The 17303-nt window shown below is 41.0% G+C and overlaps 1 protein-coding gene across 2 annotated transcripts in view; it reads right to left on the bottom strand.

The window, feature by feature from the left end:
* tln1 (talin 1) overlaps positions 1-16727 on the bottom strand; it is a 34086-nt gene extending 17359 nt beyond the window's left edge. Inside the window, exons 1-20 of one of the 2 annotated variants that reach the window (XM_077622006.1) lie at positions 16562-16727; positions 8595-8758; positions 7386-7483; positions 7043-7172; positions 6813-6965; positions 6587-6729; positions 6311-6438; positions 6167-6227; positions 5723-5827; positions 5494-5649; positions 5300-5401; positions 4366-4442; positions 4074-4254; positions 3277-3390; positions 3075-3183; positions 2752-2960; positions 2582-2680; positions 1722-1784; positions 1179-1346; positions 255-549 (exon numbers count right to left, since the gene is read on the bottom strand). In XM_077622006.1, coding sequence (XP_077478132.1) covers positions 255-549; positions 1179-1346; positions 1722-1784; positions 2582-2680; positions 2752-2960; positions 3075-3183; positions 3277-3390; positions 4074-4254; positions 4366-4442; positions 5300-5401; positions 5494-5649; positions 5723-5827; positions 6167-6227; positions 6311-6438; positions 6587-6729; positions 6813-6965; positions 7043-7172; positions 7386-7483; positions 8595-8724 — 2521 coding nt within the window. In that variant the 5' untranslated portion in view covers positions 8725-8758; positions 16562-16727. The remainder of the gene's footprint in view (positions 1-254; positions 550-1178; positions 1347-1721; positions 1785-2581; positions 2681-2751; positions 2961-3074; positions 3184-3276; positions 3391-4073; positions 4255-4365; positions 4443-5299; positions 5402-5493; positions 5650-5722; positions 5828-6166; positions 6228-6310; positions 6439-6586; positions 6730-6812; positions 6966-7042; positions 7173-7385; positions 7484-8594; positions 8759-16561) is intronic. The other variant, XM_077622007.1, reaches the window with a different exon arrangement.
* Between the last annotated feature and the right edge of the window lie 576 nt (positions 16728-17303).

The raw sequence follows: 17303 nt of genomic DNA, 5'->3' as shown, positions 1-17303 counted from the left end.
TGTGGCACAAGCATATTTTAGACTTTGGTTCAAATGATAGACCCAATCCAAAAATTGGAAGACATTTTGTAACCATATTATAGTAATAATATTGATGTTTGACGCTATACATGTATAACTCAGAGGCTGAGAAGACCAATTTCCTTAAACTAAGTCATAAAAAAACTGATTTTATTTTACTATTATTCAAAACTGTAAAAAACAAAAACTAAAAAATACTCAAATCAATAGTCTGAAGCAAACGCGACACCCACCGGCGTTTCCCATGGAGCTAAAGATGTTCTCGGTGACGTCCAAAATGCGATCGGTGGCCTCGCCGTGACGGCCGATGGGGTGACCGCCGCTGGCGTACTGCTTGATGTGCTGCAGCAGCTCGTTGAGGGCCTGCGTGACGCCGGTGGCGGCCACGCCCACCTGCTTCAGGAGGCCTTCGTCGTGAGTGGCGCCCTGAGAGGCGTCCACGCAACCTTCCACGGACTTGGCCACCAGCTTGCCTGCTTCTATCAGCTGCTCCTGACACACCGGCGAGCTGATGGTCGGCGCCACCACCTTGGCCACGGGACAAACGTACATTACGACATTGACCTTCCGAGTATTGATATAGAACAAAATCTTCCTCAGTAAAGAACATTTTCTTGCTGATGACAAAATGTACTGCAGTAAATGAAAAGACGGGTCTTTAAGCACTTTTTACCAAAATTTAATAGACTCAAAGAGCCACACCTTATGTCAAAAACAGCATAAAAAATCCAATCTGCCAAATTATTGTCTAAATATAATGTATTATTTGTTTTTAATGGGCCCTGGTGAATTTAAGTGTCTTAGGAGAGAATAAAAAATGAAAGAGCCACAGTATAGACAAAATATGATAAGCAAAGAGCCGCATGCGGCTCAAGAGCAACCTGTTCGTCGCCCCTGCATCTACAATGGGTGCTTCTCAAATCTTAATTTGAGAACCACAGTGGGAGGAAAAAGTGAAAATATATGTACCTAGGATTTAAAGGGTGGAGCTTAAGGCCTTGAAAACTCGTGGAATACGATGCGCTGAGCTATAACACTGTTTTAAGCGTTAAAATATCTATGTACTGGATTTGTCATTATGTGACGAGATGACGTCGGCCGATAGCAGAGAAGCTTCCGTGAGGAAAAAAGATAGAATAATATTAAAATGGACTCACTCGAGTGCAGGCCACCAGCTGAGAGGTGGACAAAGCACATTGGGTGGCCGCGGCAATGACTCGATTCTGGTGAGCCGAGTCTTCGCTCTTCTGGGCCACGTTTTTGGCTTTGAGAACCAGGGCCGCCGCCGCGTTGGCCACGGCTTTAGCCAACTGCATCAGCATATCCTGCAAAGGGCAGACACGGGCGTTATTTAGCGGCAAACACGGCTTGGGACGGCGAGGTTAAGTCAAGTGAATTCGGCCCGAAGCAAATCAGGGAACTCCATTAAGACCCGGTAATCATTCATGTGTGGGTGATTGATTTATTACTGGATTAGCACAAACTACAATGCAGATTAAATGAGGAAATGTAATTTCGTGAGTTCGACACCCCTGATTTGCAGCATTTAGAATAAATGAAAATACAGAAACGTTAAATCAATACTTCATCGTACCAATTATTTTAGTTTTGATTGAGCGTTTGAGTGGTGGATTATGAATTAAAGCACATTGTTTTGATTGGCATTGCAGCATTGAATGTCTGGAGCAGACATTTGTTACCATCATTTGACAATAAGAGGGCACTCTCCATCTGGTAGCCCTGAAAGATCCTTTACCTCCAAACTGGCATGTATACAGATGAGAAGAAAAAAAAAGAGAGACAGAAAACACGTGTAGTTTTATAGAACAAAAGTTCAAAATTCTCTTAAGGACACTCACTAAAAGTCGTGGTTATTCTTTCTCACCGTTCTTTCTATTTGGGCACATACGCTTGATAAATTATCATTAAATTCCGTATTTTCTCGCATGTACGCCGTATTTGTCGCAAAAAAAAATGATGACTGAATCCAGGGTATGGCTTATACGCGCATAAATTAGACTTGACAAGCACGAAACGCCATAACGCAAGAAAATGCGGCCGATACGGTCATTTATTTCAAAATAAAGATAGATAAAATGCTTAACAAAATTTATTTAGACGTCGAAGAATGAAATTAAAGGAAATAATGAACTGTATCTTGCATAATACATGAAAAAACTCACTTACTTGAGCCTGCCATCTTACCGTTTACCGGCTGTTAAATGGACACACTTCCTAGTTGTACTGCTCACCTGATTTCCTTTTTGAATTTAACTTCCTAATGATATTGACCCAAATAATGTGCAATTTGGCAGATGATCCTTTGGATTCATACAGTATCTCAGAAATAGCACGTGCGATTATTTTTCTTAAGATTTTCCCTTCAAAGTAACATTTGTACTCCCTATTAAAACCCATGAATGCAGAGTTAAAATTATGAATCAGGGGGCGCCTTATACGAAGGAAATTGTAAAATTAAACGATTTTATGGCCATTTTAAGGGTGCGGCTTACATGCGAGAAAATACGGCAATTGCAGTTTAGAAGCAAAATGGACAAACCTGGAACTGTGGATCGGTGTCCGTCTCTCCGATGTGGGACAGTAATTCTCCACTGGCCTGGCCCACGTTTCCAGCCGCTTGCAGTAGATTCTGTCGAGGCTAAAAAAAAGCACAAAATCAGAGAAAACAATACTTGCAAAATAAGAGACAGCGTTCATGCTGAAATATACCTCCGTGCTAGCGGGCTGGGCCGTCTTGAGCATGTCGGAGACGGCGCCCGCCAGGTTCTTGGCGGCCCCCAGTAGCTGCTGTCCATTCCCTCCTTCGTCCTCCATGAGCGCCGCCAATAGTTTGACGCCCTTTGACATCTCGGTGAGGTTGGAGGAGATGGTGGTGACGGCGCAGCCCACCGCCGTGTAGTCCGTCTCGGCCGGGTCGCCTAGGGACGGACGGGAGGGTGGGCTTCGTCAACGTACGCCCTTTGGAATACTTCCCTTCTCCCCAAAATTGCAGCATTTTAAAGTCTAATGATTGCAACTTTGGCAAGACTTACCCGCAGTGAGGTTGACCATGGAGGCCGTCCCGGCTGTAATGGCATCCACCTGAGAGTGGATCTCGTGTTTGGACTCGTCCATTTTGTTTTTGCGCCAGGCTTGGGATGCCTTCGAAACGAAAGAGAATGAGTCACGTGTTGAATGCGCCATTGGATTTGGGTTTGATTGCAAAATGAGCAGAAGGGATGTTGAAAATCTTACGGCATCTGTTCCCAAGGGAGGCAGAGTGTCAAAGTCATCCAGAGAGGCCTGAGCCGCCTGGACGGCGTGCATGCTGGAGTTGATGGTTCCGGTCAGGGCTTGCTGAGCAGATGTCTGCAAAAAAATACAACGTGAATCAGTCATACATTTTTAGAGGGCAAAATCTTAGTTATCTTGTGTGGATAGAGTTGTATTTTCCTTTTCCAGAAACAACAACTTTTCCAAATAAAAATATCTCTCTATAAGGGAGAAGTTCCCATTTTAAGACAATAAAGACGTAAAAATATTCAAAGTCAACGTTAGCCAAGTGTAAAAGTCACATTTTAACGAGCAAATTTCAAATATTGAATAGTCCAAAATACCACTACAGAAATCGCTCGATTATAGCGTCTTCACTTATCGTGAATTCACTACTTCGCTTTTCCGCGCTATTAATTATTCAAAAAATATATATACATATAATTTTTTAAGTCCATAAAAATGTATAAATCCATGCTGAAACATGTAAGCGGAAGCCACTTTTGCTACGATGACTCAGCACTAAAGAAAAGAAAAGTTATAATAGGGGTGAGCCTACTTGGCGATTTTTCTATGATCGCGGCCAAGTCTGGTCTACATTAACCGTGATATTCCAGGGATTACTGTAATCTTTATTTTGATCTCATTTACGAAATAATAATGAATTACTTTGAATTGAAATGGATGTATTTTTTTCCCAATTTTTGCAAGATCCCAAATGTAAGCCAGGCTAATTTAAGAAGCACTGGTCAAAAGGGGCCGTTTTGGGCTTCTTTTACCAGTGGCGGCATGTGTCCTCGGTGCATCTGTCCACTGGTGATGTGCTGCTTGGCCTGAGGCATGGAGCCCATCTGGAAACTCTCGGGACCGCCGGCTCCCGAGCGCATGATGGCCGGCAGGGCCACCGAGCCCGTCTCCACCTTCCCCACTTTGTTGAATTGCTGCTGCAGCACCGTTGACCTCGAGTGAGATGACAACAACAAAATTAAATAAAATCAAGGATGCTAAGAGTCATAGCTGTTTTGGTCGAGTCTTTGCTGGCTGGGCATTTTATGAAGCACACATACGTACTTTTTAGGTGACACGGAGTCCTCCAGCATGGTTGATTCTTCATCTCCCTCCAGTCCAAAGTGGTCTTTGCTTTTTTTCTGTCAATAGACGTTGCATTAGAGCGTGTTTATAAAGACACCATTTTTGAGCATATGTGATTTAGCTTTGCCTATGGAAAAGTTCTCCAGGTAAAAATTGGGTTTTTCTGGACCCGATGACTCATTTGCTGTGAAATTTCACCATCAGGATTTTTCATGGGAGTAAGTTATTCCATACTGTACCCCCATTCTTCATTAAAATCTATTTCTGTAGTCATTTTGAATTTGGTTACGTCCAAAAAATGTTGCCCATTTTTTTTGCCTCCATCAGTTTAGACCACATGTGTCAAAGTGGCGGCCCGGGGGCCAAATCTGGCCCACCGCATCATTTTGTGTGGCCCGGGAAAGTAAATCATGAGTGCCGACTTTCTGTTTTAGGATCAAATTCAAATGAAGAGTATAGATGTATATTAAATTTCCTGATTTTCCCTCTTTTAAATCGTTCATTGTCATTTTTTTAATCCATTATTTCTGTGTTTTTAGTTCAAAAATCATTTTGTAAAATCTAAAAATATATAAAAAAGCTAAAATAAACATTGTTTTAGATCTATAAAAAACTGAATATCCAGGGCTTTTAATCCGGTTCTTTTAATCCATTTATTAAATAAAAATCTAAATATTATATCTAAAATGGTCCGGCCCACGTGAAATCGAGTTGACGTTAAAGCGGCCCGCGAACCAAACCCAGTCTGACACCTTTGGTTTAGACGATGGGGGAAATATTTAACAGTAAAACTAAATGTTTGAAATGAATAAAAGATAAATCTTTGTGTTTACAGCCCCAAAACATGTTAAAAATCTGTATTATGACAGGACAAGTCTCATGAGGCTGAGATTATTATTATGATGATGATTACCTTTTTAAGGATGATGTCAATGTAACCGGCAATAAGTTGTGCTATTTGCTCTCCTTCGGTGGTCTGTACCGAGTAGTAACCATCTTGGTAATCTCCAAAGTCCTGAAAGCAGAAGAAGTCACATTTCTTTCACCTTTTCTGCTTCAATAATTTTGCCTCATTTCAATCACTTTTCTATAGATTTTTTTTCTTACCAGCGTGAAACTCTTGGGCGAAGCGGCCCAACGTTTGATATTGGTCAGGTTCCACTCCTGGATGACTTCTTTGGTTTTCTCGTCCACCCTCATCACGCACTCTTTGGTGATGCCCAGCAGTCGCGGGACCAGTTTGTTCTTGCCCTTCATCTTCTCCTGAAGGACGTTTGGATGAGAAAACGGCTCAGTTCCGCCATCTCGCCTCACGGCCAGACGGGGGCGTTTTTACCTTGACCAAGAAAAACGATACTCCGTAGGTTTTTAGAGATCTGGCCTGCTTCACATAGCTGACTTTGGCCTCTATTTCGGTCAGGTTTTGACAGTTTTTGTGGGCCTGCAAGGACAGTAAAAAAAAAAAATCGCCATTAAATAGGACATTTTACGGACTATAAGTCGCACTTTTCTGTTCATAGTTTGGTCTGAAAACGGTTATGTTAACAGATACAGCCTATTGTTTTATTTTACTATTCTTACTTTAACACATTTGTCCTTGGTTTCTGATCAAATAAAAAAACAGACCTCCCAAAAATGCGACTTACACTCCAGTGTGACATATTGACGGCTTTAGAAAACAGATATCGATTTAGCTGTTAATGTGAGGAGATTAAATTAACACCTTAAGACTTTGAAAGATTGAATTAATTGGACTGGATCTGTATTGTTAGATCCTTACCTGAAATATCCTTTTCTCTCCTTTGTGTTTGATGTACTCTTTGGGAAGAAACTCTTTTAAACTGTCAGGAACGGAAAAGGACAGGAATTAGATGGAACGTAGCTTAGAAAAAGAGAAGAAGAAATAACTAAAACTACTACTCACTCTAGGAATCCAGGCTTGTGTTTGGACTCGTTATGGTCGCCAAATTGGATCTGACACTGATAACCGGCAAACTCACAAGCCTTGTCGAAGGAGACTGGATGAGAGCCGTTGAGAATATCGTCGCGGGCCTGTCCCAACGGACACATTGTTGCCAGTCAATAAATATGAAACACCTTATCGTTTTGCGATTCTGTCATTTTTTGGGTTCGTTGGTCCTAGCTTGAAATTGAAATCTAGAACCCTAAATCAGCAAAGTCAGCGGGCGGATTGGCGTACCTGCACGTAAAGGAGGTTGAGCTGCACGGGATCCCTGGAGTCCACGTTTTGGTCCGAGTAGAAGAACTTCCTCCTCAGCAACAGCATCTCCGTCTCCTCGACTCCTTGTTCCCTCAAGGTCCGGCCGTGGTCCAACCAGTTCACTTGAAAAGGCAACATCGAGACATTTCGAGACTAGTTAGGCTTTCTTCAAGGTCGGAGGCGGAAAAGCGCATCGGCGCCATACGTTCGTCGTCGGTGTGGAGCTTCTGTTTGAGCTTTTCCATCTTCTTGTCATCTCTCAGCAGGGTTTTGTCTCTTTTGAGAGTTCCCGTGATCTCTTCCTTCTTCTCCTCACCGATGTCCCGCACCAGCGAATACTCGTCGTAGTTTGTGATGCCTACGATCAGAGGTTTCGTGACCGCGGTGGTCTTTGACCGGGGGGGCCTTTATTTGGGGCCTTTAAACGGCGTTGACCTATTCTGGCGCAGATGGTCATGAGCATGTCGCTGACGATCTTGGAATCGTCCACCATGACGGTCTTCACCGTGCCGTCCAACATACGGATCTTCAAAGGTCTCTGCTTCTTCTTGTACTCCAGAGTGTCCTGAGAGAAGAAAGCTTTCTTTAAAAATGGCTAATTGCTTAATGGCTTAATTGATTTCAATGATGGATGTCCCTCATCGGAAATCGGGACCGATTGCATCATTTTTAGAGGATCGGAATAGGGTCAAAAATAAAAACCCAGTAATTCTGCGAGTGTCCGCCAAGTGGACCAGTGTGGCTTTGACGTGGGTCGGCCTTTTTGGGAGGGACTCACCCCATTCCTCAACATGTAGTAGTCGAGAGCTTTTCCAGCCTCCAGCCAAATGCCTTTCTTGGGGTCTTCGTCAGAGAGAAACAGTCCGTAGTCATTGGCTGCAACCACGACAACAACAAAGGAATAATTATGCTGATAAATGCCTTCAATCCTTTTTCTTTTAGTAACTGTCTATGATGCATACAAGTCCTCCACTCTTAAAAAAACATTTCACTTTGTTAGTACAGTAATGAATACCTTGAGACACGAGCTTAATGCGTTCCGGGACCGAGCTCATAAATAAATTTTTCCCATGTAAATTAAGCGACTAAATACAAATTAATCTGTTCCCACCCTATGAAAAAAATATCTAAAAATAGGATATTACAATGGAAAAACCGAGACAAATTTGTCTCGTATCTCAGGGGGAAAATTTGCTGGGAATTTTCCTGGTAGCTCAAATTTCTGGTACGATGGGACACTCGTATGTCAAGGTATTAGTGTTACTGGGCTAAAAATACTGGACCAGTTCCATTCATGAGAAAAGGCGATTGCCTGATATAAACAAAGGCGTGAGACGGGTTGGAGTTTATCGAGAAAATGATCGTAAACAGTTAAGGTTGCTAATGGCTGCTACTCCAGGGTGGGGCTTCCCCATTGATTTGGATCTTGGACATGAAAAAGGGAAAATGCCGGCAAAAGCGCACTGCAGTTAGCATTCTTCCTACTTTTTTTAAAGCATAGTATATAGTATTATTTCTTTTGTCATTAAAAAAAATATTAAGTCAAAATCTCACGACACTGGGTCTCTATTTTTGAAAGTTATTATTCATCTTTTTGTTTCCACTATGAATAAATACAATTTGAATAACAACAACATTAAAATGCCTAAAAATAAATACACTTGTTGGCAAAAAAAGATCATTAAACTACTCTTTTGGATTGCCTTTGTCGGTTTTAATTTTCCAAAAATGAATAAACCCTTCAAATAAAGATTGAGAAAAATTGTAGTTTTATCTTTTCATTTAAACTATTTTAGGACAATGATTCATTTAAAAAAAAAATCCCTTTATGGTTCTTTTATCAAAAATAAAAATAGTTTAAAAAAGGGAATAATCCTTGTTAACCAATTGACTGCCTTTGCCAATGATAGACGTCCAATGAATTTGGGACAGTGAGTGCGGGTGGCCTACAAAGGGTTAATGACTTGTTGCACGGAACGGAACTCACGCTGTCCAAGCTGCGCCTCCGTCACCCTCTCCCTGATGATGCGGCAGGCGTCGTAGACCATGGTGGAGGGCTCAAACTGCATGGTCTTGACCACATTTCCCACACCGATCTTCAACGACAAGGCCACCATGATGTCTCCTTTTGCACGTCCACCCAACTCACTCCTAAACCACAACAAATGAAAAGCACTTAACGTGAAATATTCCAAGAGATGGAGCCTCCCTTTTACAAAACCTCAACAAACTAAAGTAGTCTATGACTACTCTTCTTCATTTTTGTTGTTGTTCAACTCGACACAGTAGGCAACAAAATGATAATAACTGTACATGTATTCTGTATACTATAATGATAATGATGACATAATGTAGCCACACAATTTAGCGTTAGCTCAATTTCCAACAGTCAGTAAAGTTCACTTTGGCAGGAAATAGTTTAAAGGGGGAAAACGGTTGCAGATTGAAGCAATTATCATCCTTAAAAAAAAACAAATAAAAAAAGTCTTCATTTCTACTATAGCATAAGACGAGAGTGCAAGGTCATGTTTTCCAAGCAAATGAGTTGATACTTCTTAAAAATGCACTAAAAAGCATGTCAAATGCTTTTGTCACTTTTAAAAAATACATCATTAGAAAAACAAGTTAAGGCTCTAAACTGCAAGTCGAGTAAAACTAGCATTAGACAGTTTAAAGTCCAAATTTTAAGCATAGCATCATGGATTTCAGCTAACGTAAATACTTTATAAGTTGCTCCAAGCAGGAATCGAAACCAGAAAGTACAAATAAGTGAGCTAAACAACATGGCTGACTCTAAAAATTGAAATATGCCTTCCAAACTGATATATTCCACAAGTTACAAATACTCAAAATAGCCCATTAAGAGAACTTAAATGAATTTGAGTTCTGTCCAATGAAAATCTTAACAACATGAATAATAGGGAGTTTTTTTTCAGGGTAGTTATTTTAAAATGAGGAACTTGCCAACCGGAAAAGTTACAGAGTTTCATCCCAGAACTTAAGTTCCATAAAACTGTGACACCTGGTTCAACATTGCTACTTTCTTAGATTTGTTTAACATACATTTACACTTCAACTTGCGTTAAAAGGCGTATTGTTTAACGCACATTTACACGTCAACTTGCGTTAAAAGGCGTATTATTTTGGGCAACTTTCCTAGCGACCTGTAGCTATTAAGTCTGTTTGAATAATGAGGACAATGACGCAGCAATAAAGCTAGCATCTTTTTTAATATAGCCCACAGGTTAGCATGGTGACAAGATGGCGCTCGCTATGCGTCTCTGTCAGAGATGGGATGTCACAACACAGACTTCATCACTGAATCACTTCCTGCTGCTCTTTCTAGTTATTTAGACATCAGGCGGACTCAGAAAGGAAGAATGTAAAGAAAAACCAGTTGCTAGCTAACTGCATTTTAGAATTTAGACACTTCAGTTTCTCAATTAAAAAGGAAGATAGTTGAGGCCAGCAGCCAGGAACTTGAAATGTATCAAATGTAAAGATTTGTCAATCATTTAGTTTGAGGAGATGATGTTTTGACAGCGCTTGACATTTTTAAATTTAACACCAATCACGTCCCCGACGGACTCCGTCTACTGTGCCAAGTCGGTGACCTCAAGAACTTCTCCCACTCCGCCTCCTTCTCCTCTTGGCCGACTCGTGACATCATTTCCTGTTTTAAAAAGCCCCTCTATGCCATAAAAGGGCAATCCAGCAGTGAACACACCCCCAGCTATGATTCAGCTGGAAGCGGCGTATCCTGTCTGCTGCGTCTTAAAGGACATCTTCAAAAGAGCGGAGGAAAATAAGACAATTCACTTTTCTTTTTAAAGACAGAGAAGTGTCTTCTCCAGCAGTTTGTAAAACATTTGGAGATTCAACAAACATACATTCAACTTTCCCACTCTAGTCTAATGAATGTCTATGAAACTGTCAAACATAAGAGCCAAAATGAAGAATTGCTAGCACAACAATAGCATCTAAAAACAGCATTGGGGGAAAAAATACAAAAGAATTGGGATTGTACTTGGATGGCTGTCATTTTTCTCATGAAAATAGCTGGGAAAAAACGGCTTGACTTTATTTTATTTTCATTTTTGTACTAGTTTTGATACAAACAGCAGATTTAGTAGTTGGGTAAACTACGCAAGATGACGTATTTGGCAGCTGTGGTAGAATATCATGAACAATTGTGTGAAAAATGCAACTGCTAAGGCCTTATTGCTGACTTCCTGTGATTGGTCGCTGGCGCTTCCTTCCGTGACATGGGAAAGCTGTCTTGTCAACTGTCACCCTGCTAGCCAAATTGCCTGTATCTGCATGCTAGCATCAACAGATGGGGACTATCTTTTTTTGCGCAAAGAAAATGCTGACTCGTGCGCGTCTCCCCCCTCCCTCCACTTTAAAAGCGCCGAGAATTCTGGGAAAAAGCCTAATGGAAATGTTGGCCCAGACTTTAACATGTCGACGGTCTCGACAAGCCGAAAGATAGTTAAATTGTCTCGAGGGAGGGCTCAGGAAACAGACTGCTACTTGTTGTATCGCTTTAGGAAACCTTCGTTCCTTCATTTTATGAACTGCTTATCATCGCAAGGGTCGCAGGGGGTGCTGAAGCCTATTTTTCAGGCATAGAACAGACACAAACAACCAATCATTCACAGCTAGGCACAATTTCAAGTGTTCAACTAGCTAGCCTAGCATGCATGTTTTTGGGTCGGGAGGAAAACCAGGGATTGAACCCTTAATATCAGTACTGGGTCACAGGGGGTGCTGGAGCCTATCCCAGTGGGCTTTGGACACCCTAAATCGGTGGCCAGCCAACCGCAGGGCACAAGGAGACAAAGGACAACCAATCGTAGCTACGGTTAGCCAATTTAGAGTATTCAGCCAGCGAGATGTGGGAGGAAACCAGAGCACCTGGAGAAAAACCACGCAAGAAACTGAATTCTGAACATGGCAACTCCACACAGGAGGACCGACCTGGGATTGAACCCACGACCCCAGAAACGATGTTATCTGTCAGACTTTTTTTTTGGGTCGCACCAAATACCGTCTTGCCAGCGAATGTGGTCCTGGACGTGATTGTTGCGGAAAGAAGGTGAGGGGGCAACTATGGTCTCGCTAGTGTTGACAGAGGTGATGAACCGCTTGCCAGAATAGTGCCAATGAGATCATCCCAACGCCGTCTCTGTTTCGTGTCCAATTTTTTTTGCATTTGACACGCTCATATAGCTAGCCCACCGCTCTGGGTCACTATAACGCACGCATAAGTAGTAGTTGACTACTACTTATTTATTAAGTTGATTACTACGCATGTTGACTACTACTTATTATGTTGACTACTAATGTTAACTATTTATTTCTTTATTACATATTTATTGATTATACGGCAGTAGCTCCCTAGGTCTATGTCTAAAATGTATTTTCCCGTGTCTGTATTCTCACACTCTTGCTGCTGTGACAATAAAATTTCCCAAATACAGGATGAATAAAGTTATCTAATCTATCTAATCTAATTTATTATTATCTGTTCATTTGTTTGTTGGTTGTTGTTATTTGTCCCTTCCCTACTTATGTTGTGACTAATTATTATGTTGACTACTTATAATTTGTTTTCTTATTTTTAATTGAATATTTATTTGTCTATTTGTTTGTTGTTGTTATTTGTGCACTTTGTGGTCAAGTTTTCAATCCCATTCTACTTGTATAATGACAATAAAAGCATTCAATTCAATTCAATCCACTGATTCATTGATTGATTGGGAAATTTCACCGTACAAATCGCAATTAACTTTGTCCAAACAAGCGAATCGCTGTTTTGTGCGATTTCACAAAATAAAAGTGAGTCATTTTGACATGTACAACAGACACCTGAATAGTAGCCGCCATTAATAAATAAATGTTTGCCATTGATTTAAGAGGAACAATGGAACAGCTGTCAGTATCAAAGTGGCGCTAACGTGTCACCTAGCCCAACGGCTCTCTCCGTTGATTTATTTGCCGCAGCTGTGTTTACTCGGTGGGATCTTGTCGTTGAAACATAAAATTGATGCTTTTATTTTCCCACAAATTCCCCACGCCGATCGGTCCAATCAAAAACAGGGGTGAGGTGACATGGCAGCCGGGGGACTTTTGTTTGGCATTGATTTTAGACCATGCTAGTGAAGCTAGATAGCTAGCAGTGCGCTAGAATACTATAACGACAGTTCACAGGAATACGATTCAATTCTACTATTGTCCAAGGTGAGGAGGAAAAGTGACTTATTGATTTGAATTGCTACAGGCTACAATGTTAATTTTTTTTAGATTAGCCTTTATTTTTGCGCTTATGAGAGCAACAACAAAAAAAATCCCAGCAGAAATATTTAGCATACCAAACTATGCAGCATTTTGCGTGGCGACTCCACACAGAAAGGGAGGAATCCTTAAAGTAAACAACATTGTTTACCCTAATTCTAATCGGGATCCCTGGAATTCATCAAGTTTGAACCTTTTCCATTCAATTCTCTAAAACAATCTGCCAAAATAAAAAAGGAAGAATGGACCCATTGCATGATGGTTAATTTTCCCTGCAGGTTTTGGTTTCAATTAGGTTTTTGTAATGCATCAAACATTTCATTTACGAGAGTTGGATCATATTTACAGGTTAGATACCGGATTTAGCGGACTATAAATTGCGCTTTTTTTCGTAGTTTGGCTGGAGGTGCGGCTAATACTCAAGTGCGGCTTATATTTGGGTTTTTTCTATGACCACTGACAGCCTATTATTTCTTTTATATAGTAGTATTAGTCTATTTAGCCAGTTGCTCTCCATTTTACTATTGTTACTTTAACATATGTTTTTTCTTGGTTTCTGATTTTTTTTTTTAAAAGAACCCCCCCAAAAATGCGACTTATACTCCAGCATATGTTGTTTCCTCCTCTTTGTGTATTCTTTGGTTGGAGCGATTTGTAGTCTAAAAAAAATTTCAGTGCTAAACATATCAGGTTCTTTTCTATTATAACCTCTTGTAAAAAATCTCCAATTTCACAGACTTTATAAATAGTTCTCGCGGGTCAACTACAGCGTCCAAAGACCTCTTGCCAAATTTTCCTTTGGGAAACATCCGCTCCAAACGGACGATTTCCCCAAACAAACCACTGACCAATGAAACAAAAACGTACCGCATAGTAATGAGCATATCGTACGTGAACTTTTGTATTTGAACGGCGGTTTAGGGGTCGTTTGGCGCCTTTAAAAAAAATGATTTGTTGTGCACGAGGAGTGGCGGGACACGCCACACGTCTTGCCCAAATATGGCCGAGTGAAAACCCGACGAGCAGCACCTTGGAATGAAAAGCTAGGCTCCTTAACTGGTCTGGTTCTGGCGTTAGGGGGAACCAAAATGACGCTTGCACGCATACGTGACAATACGCAGCTTTGCGGCTACGTTTAGTATTTGCTTCCATTATTTCAAAAAGGGGAATTCAAAATGTCAAAAAAGTACTCCCAGACGCCGTATTTTCCAGAATATAAGTCACACTTTTTTTCCTCTTATTATGCTGGGCCTCTGACTTATGAATTAAGTTAAATGAATTAAATGTTTTTGTCATTATACAAGTATAATGACATTTAAAGCTTCACCATGAAGTGCATACATAACTACAACAAACAAATAAATAGTCAATAAGTAGTCAAAAACATAAATAAGTGCACAAATGACAACAAAAACCAAATGATCATTAAATAATTATAATAAATATTCAATAAATGAGTAGTCAACATAATAAGTAGTGGTTAACATAGATAAGTAGTTAAAATGAATAAGTGGTCACATTTTTTCTCTCGCTGAGCACAGCTGCCTGTCATGTTTTCATTATTTTTTTTAATTTATTTATAGTTGTCCAAAAAAATGCTGAGTCCATTTGGAGTGGGAGGGTTGGCAGAAATGATTGGTTGCCAGTCTCTCCCAGTTCAAATGGTTTGGAGTCTATATCGCTAACAATAGCAGTAAATTACTTAAGGCTGTAAATGAAGTGCGAAAGTGAAGAGATCTTCTGAACGGGGCCCCGTGATTGGCTGGCAACCAATGGCATTTTTCTACTTTTGTCTTTTAGCTTGGGGTTTGAGGATCCATTTTTTGTTTTGAGAATTGACTCGTTCAATCATGTACAGCCACGAGAATGGCAAACTATTGGCTAAGCAGAATCAAGGCATCATCTGAAAGTTATCAATTATTTATTTATTTATTTTTTTTAAACCTTTTTTTTCCACGACGCGCCACAGAGCAGTTGTCTTTCAGCACTCTGCCTGTGAGATGCTTGCGTGAAGCAAGTAGCGACAAGCCCCTCTCTCCACCTCTAATTGGAAGGAGCACAAATACGTAACTGTGCGCTCTTGCGATACTTTACAACCCTTTACGCATTTACCTGCCATCGACGTCTCTAACTGTCCAATCCGATTTGAGTGGGAGAAGTCGGCAGCGATTGTTTGTCCCAATCCTCTGGCACAGAAGCTGATGCATTCATAAATACACCATAAAATACATTGTACAACATTTAAAATGGACCTTGGGTTTAAACATATCATTTTTTTTGTTGGATTGGATTGCCTACCAAAATAGTCACTTACCCTTTAAAGAGTTCAAATGAGACAAACTGACTTATTTTCTTAATTGCTTGTTTCATAAAGCTGTGCCTCACAGTTCTGGGGTCGAGGGTTCGATCCCAGGTGGGTCCGGGCTCGCGTGGGATTTCTCCGGTTTCCTCCCAGGTCGCCAAAAAAACAAGCAAGCTAAGATAACTGTACGCTAAATTGTCCTTGGCTATGATTTTGATTGGTTGTTTGTCCCGCCGTGCCCTGCGATTGGCTGGCCACCGATTCGGGGTGTGCGCCGACTGTCGACTTGATAGGCTCCAGCACCACTGCGAACTTTGTGAGGATAAGCAGTTTAGAAAATGAATGAATCATAAACTCCGGTCCTCCAGACCACCAACTCCAGTCCACCTTATTTTCCAGGTCACTACACCCTCTTCAAACTCACCTGAATCCAATAATCCACTCCTCAGCCATCTTCTCCAATAACTCAATCACAAATACTGGATTAAGGTGTGTTTGGAGAAGGAAAACATGGAAAACAGACTAGATCTTTGTCATCCAGGAGCGGAGTTGGTGACCGACGACCTACAAAATCTTCAACTATTTACAGTAGAATCAGATTTGGAGCCAAATGTCACAAGTCTGTCTACACGAGTCTAAAACACGTCAATCAAGTCCTGACCTGATGCCTTGGCTAGAAATAAAGTGCATTTGTTTGCCCTCATTAAGAGAATTGGGAAAAAGCTGCCGTTTTAGCCCGACGACAATGGCTTGCTTATCAAAGTAACGACTTGCAAAGTCAAATTCCTCCAGCGTGTCACACCCTCTCGACATAGCGGTGCGAGAATTGACACCCTCAGGCTAAAGCTTTGTCTGAAACGCAACTTATTTTTGACTTTCCAGCCAAATAAAACAAGATTCGCCCCCTCTTAGGAGCGGCCAGACGCCTTCAAAACGTGGCGGAAAACACGGAAACGCTCACAACGACAAGACTTTCCACTTAACACACGCTCGTAGCCCAAGTTCATTTCTAAATATTTTACATATTTGTGGGAGACGAACGAACACGTCGTAGCACAAAGTCTTAAAACACCGAAGTTGACTCCGTCCTATCGAGGTTGGAGTTAGCAACCACCGGCTATCAACGAGTACAACTGGGCGCTGTTCCTTACAAACTAACGGTGACCAAAACGTTTTCCCCCATTTCATTTTATTATTACTACATTGAACGTTACATTTAGGACAGTTAAATAAGTGTGCTTGGCTAACTTTTTAGTCTGTTGCCACACATAGCGTGTGACGTCAAGGACTTTTTGCGAGAACCGTGGAAACTTTTCAGAGTTGGGGGAAAATAAAGAAATAAAAAGAAGTCCTACCTGAGCCGCTGGTTGTCCCCGTGGAATTTCAAACGATTCGGACGTGATTTCAATTATTCCAAGAAACGGGGCAAAATTGGAGGGGGAAAGGGCAGATTGCGACCTTTTTTTTTTCCTGACTTCCCCTCCCTACCGCTGTGGGCAGCTAGCACAAACTCCTCCCTGGATGCAGACTGCATAGCGGCGGCGGCGTCCTACGTCACGTCACGGCGACGACTTTTTCCCCAACTCCACTCTTATATCGGATTGTCCTAAAGCAGGGTTTTACATTAGCAATATTAATGGTTAGCTAGAACAACATAAACAAAGATTCTAAAATTAACCGAATTTAAAGTGTCACGAAAACATTACTTTGGTGCCCTCTCGTGGTGAATAGGTGAAGTGCAATATTTTAGACGTATGCAGTGGAATTGATGACTGTTTATGCAGTGTATGTCAGTTTTAAAAATAAGATATTACTCATTGCTTGGGTGAAGCAAAAATGGATGACTACTATTAATTGAATGTTGTTTTGAAATAACACTACTCCTAGTTGGGTGAGAAATTTGGCAACAAAACAACACAGTAGAGAAACAATATGGGATAAAGTTCACTGAAATTACAGATTAGCCATAATCAGAGGGAATTATTTTGACCTACATAAATTTGATTTCTTACAGTTGAGACAATGACACCAACCATAAAAATAAAACTAACAATAAAAAGGCAGTTTCTTAACTTTGGGAGTCAGAGATGACCTTTT

This window comes from Stigmatopora argus, chromosome 16 (assembly GCF_051989625.1).
Source record: "Stigmatopora argus isolate UIUO_Sarg chromosome 16, RoL_Sarg_1.0, whole genome shotgun sequence".
Classification (NCBI taxonomy): Eukaryota; Metazoa; Chordata; class Actinopteri; order Syngnathiformes; family Syngnathidae; genus Stigmatopora; species Stigmatopora argus.
The sequence above is the reverse complement of the archived record's forward strand: the minus strand, read 5'-3'. Positions and strand labels throughout refer to the sequence as shown.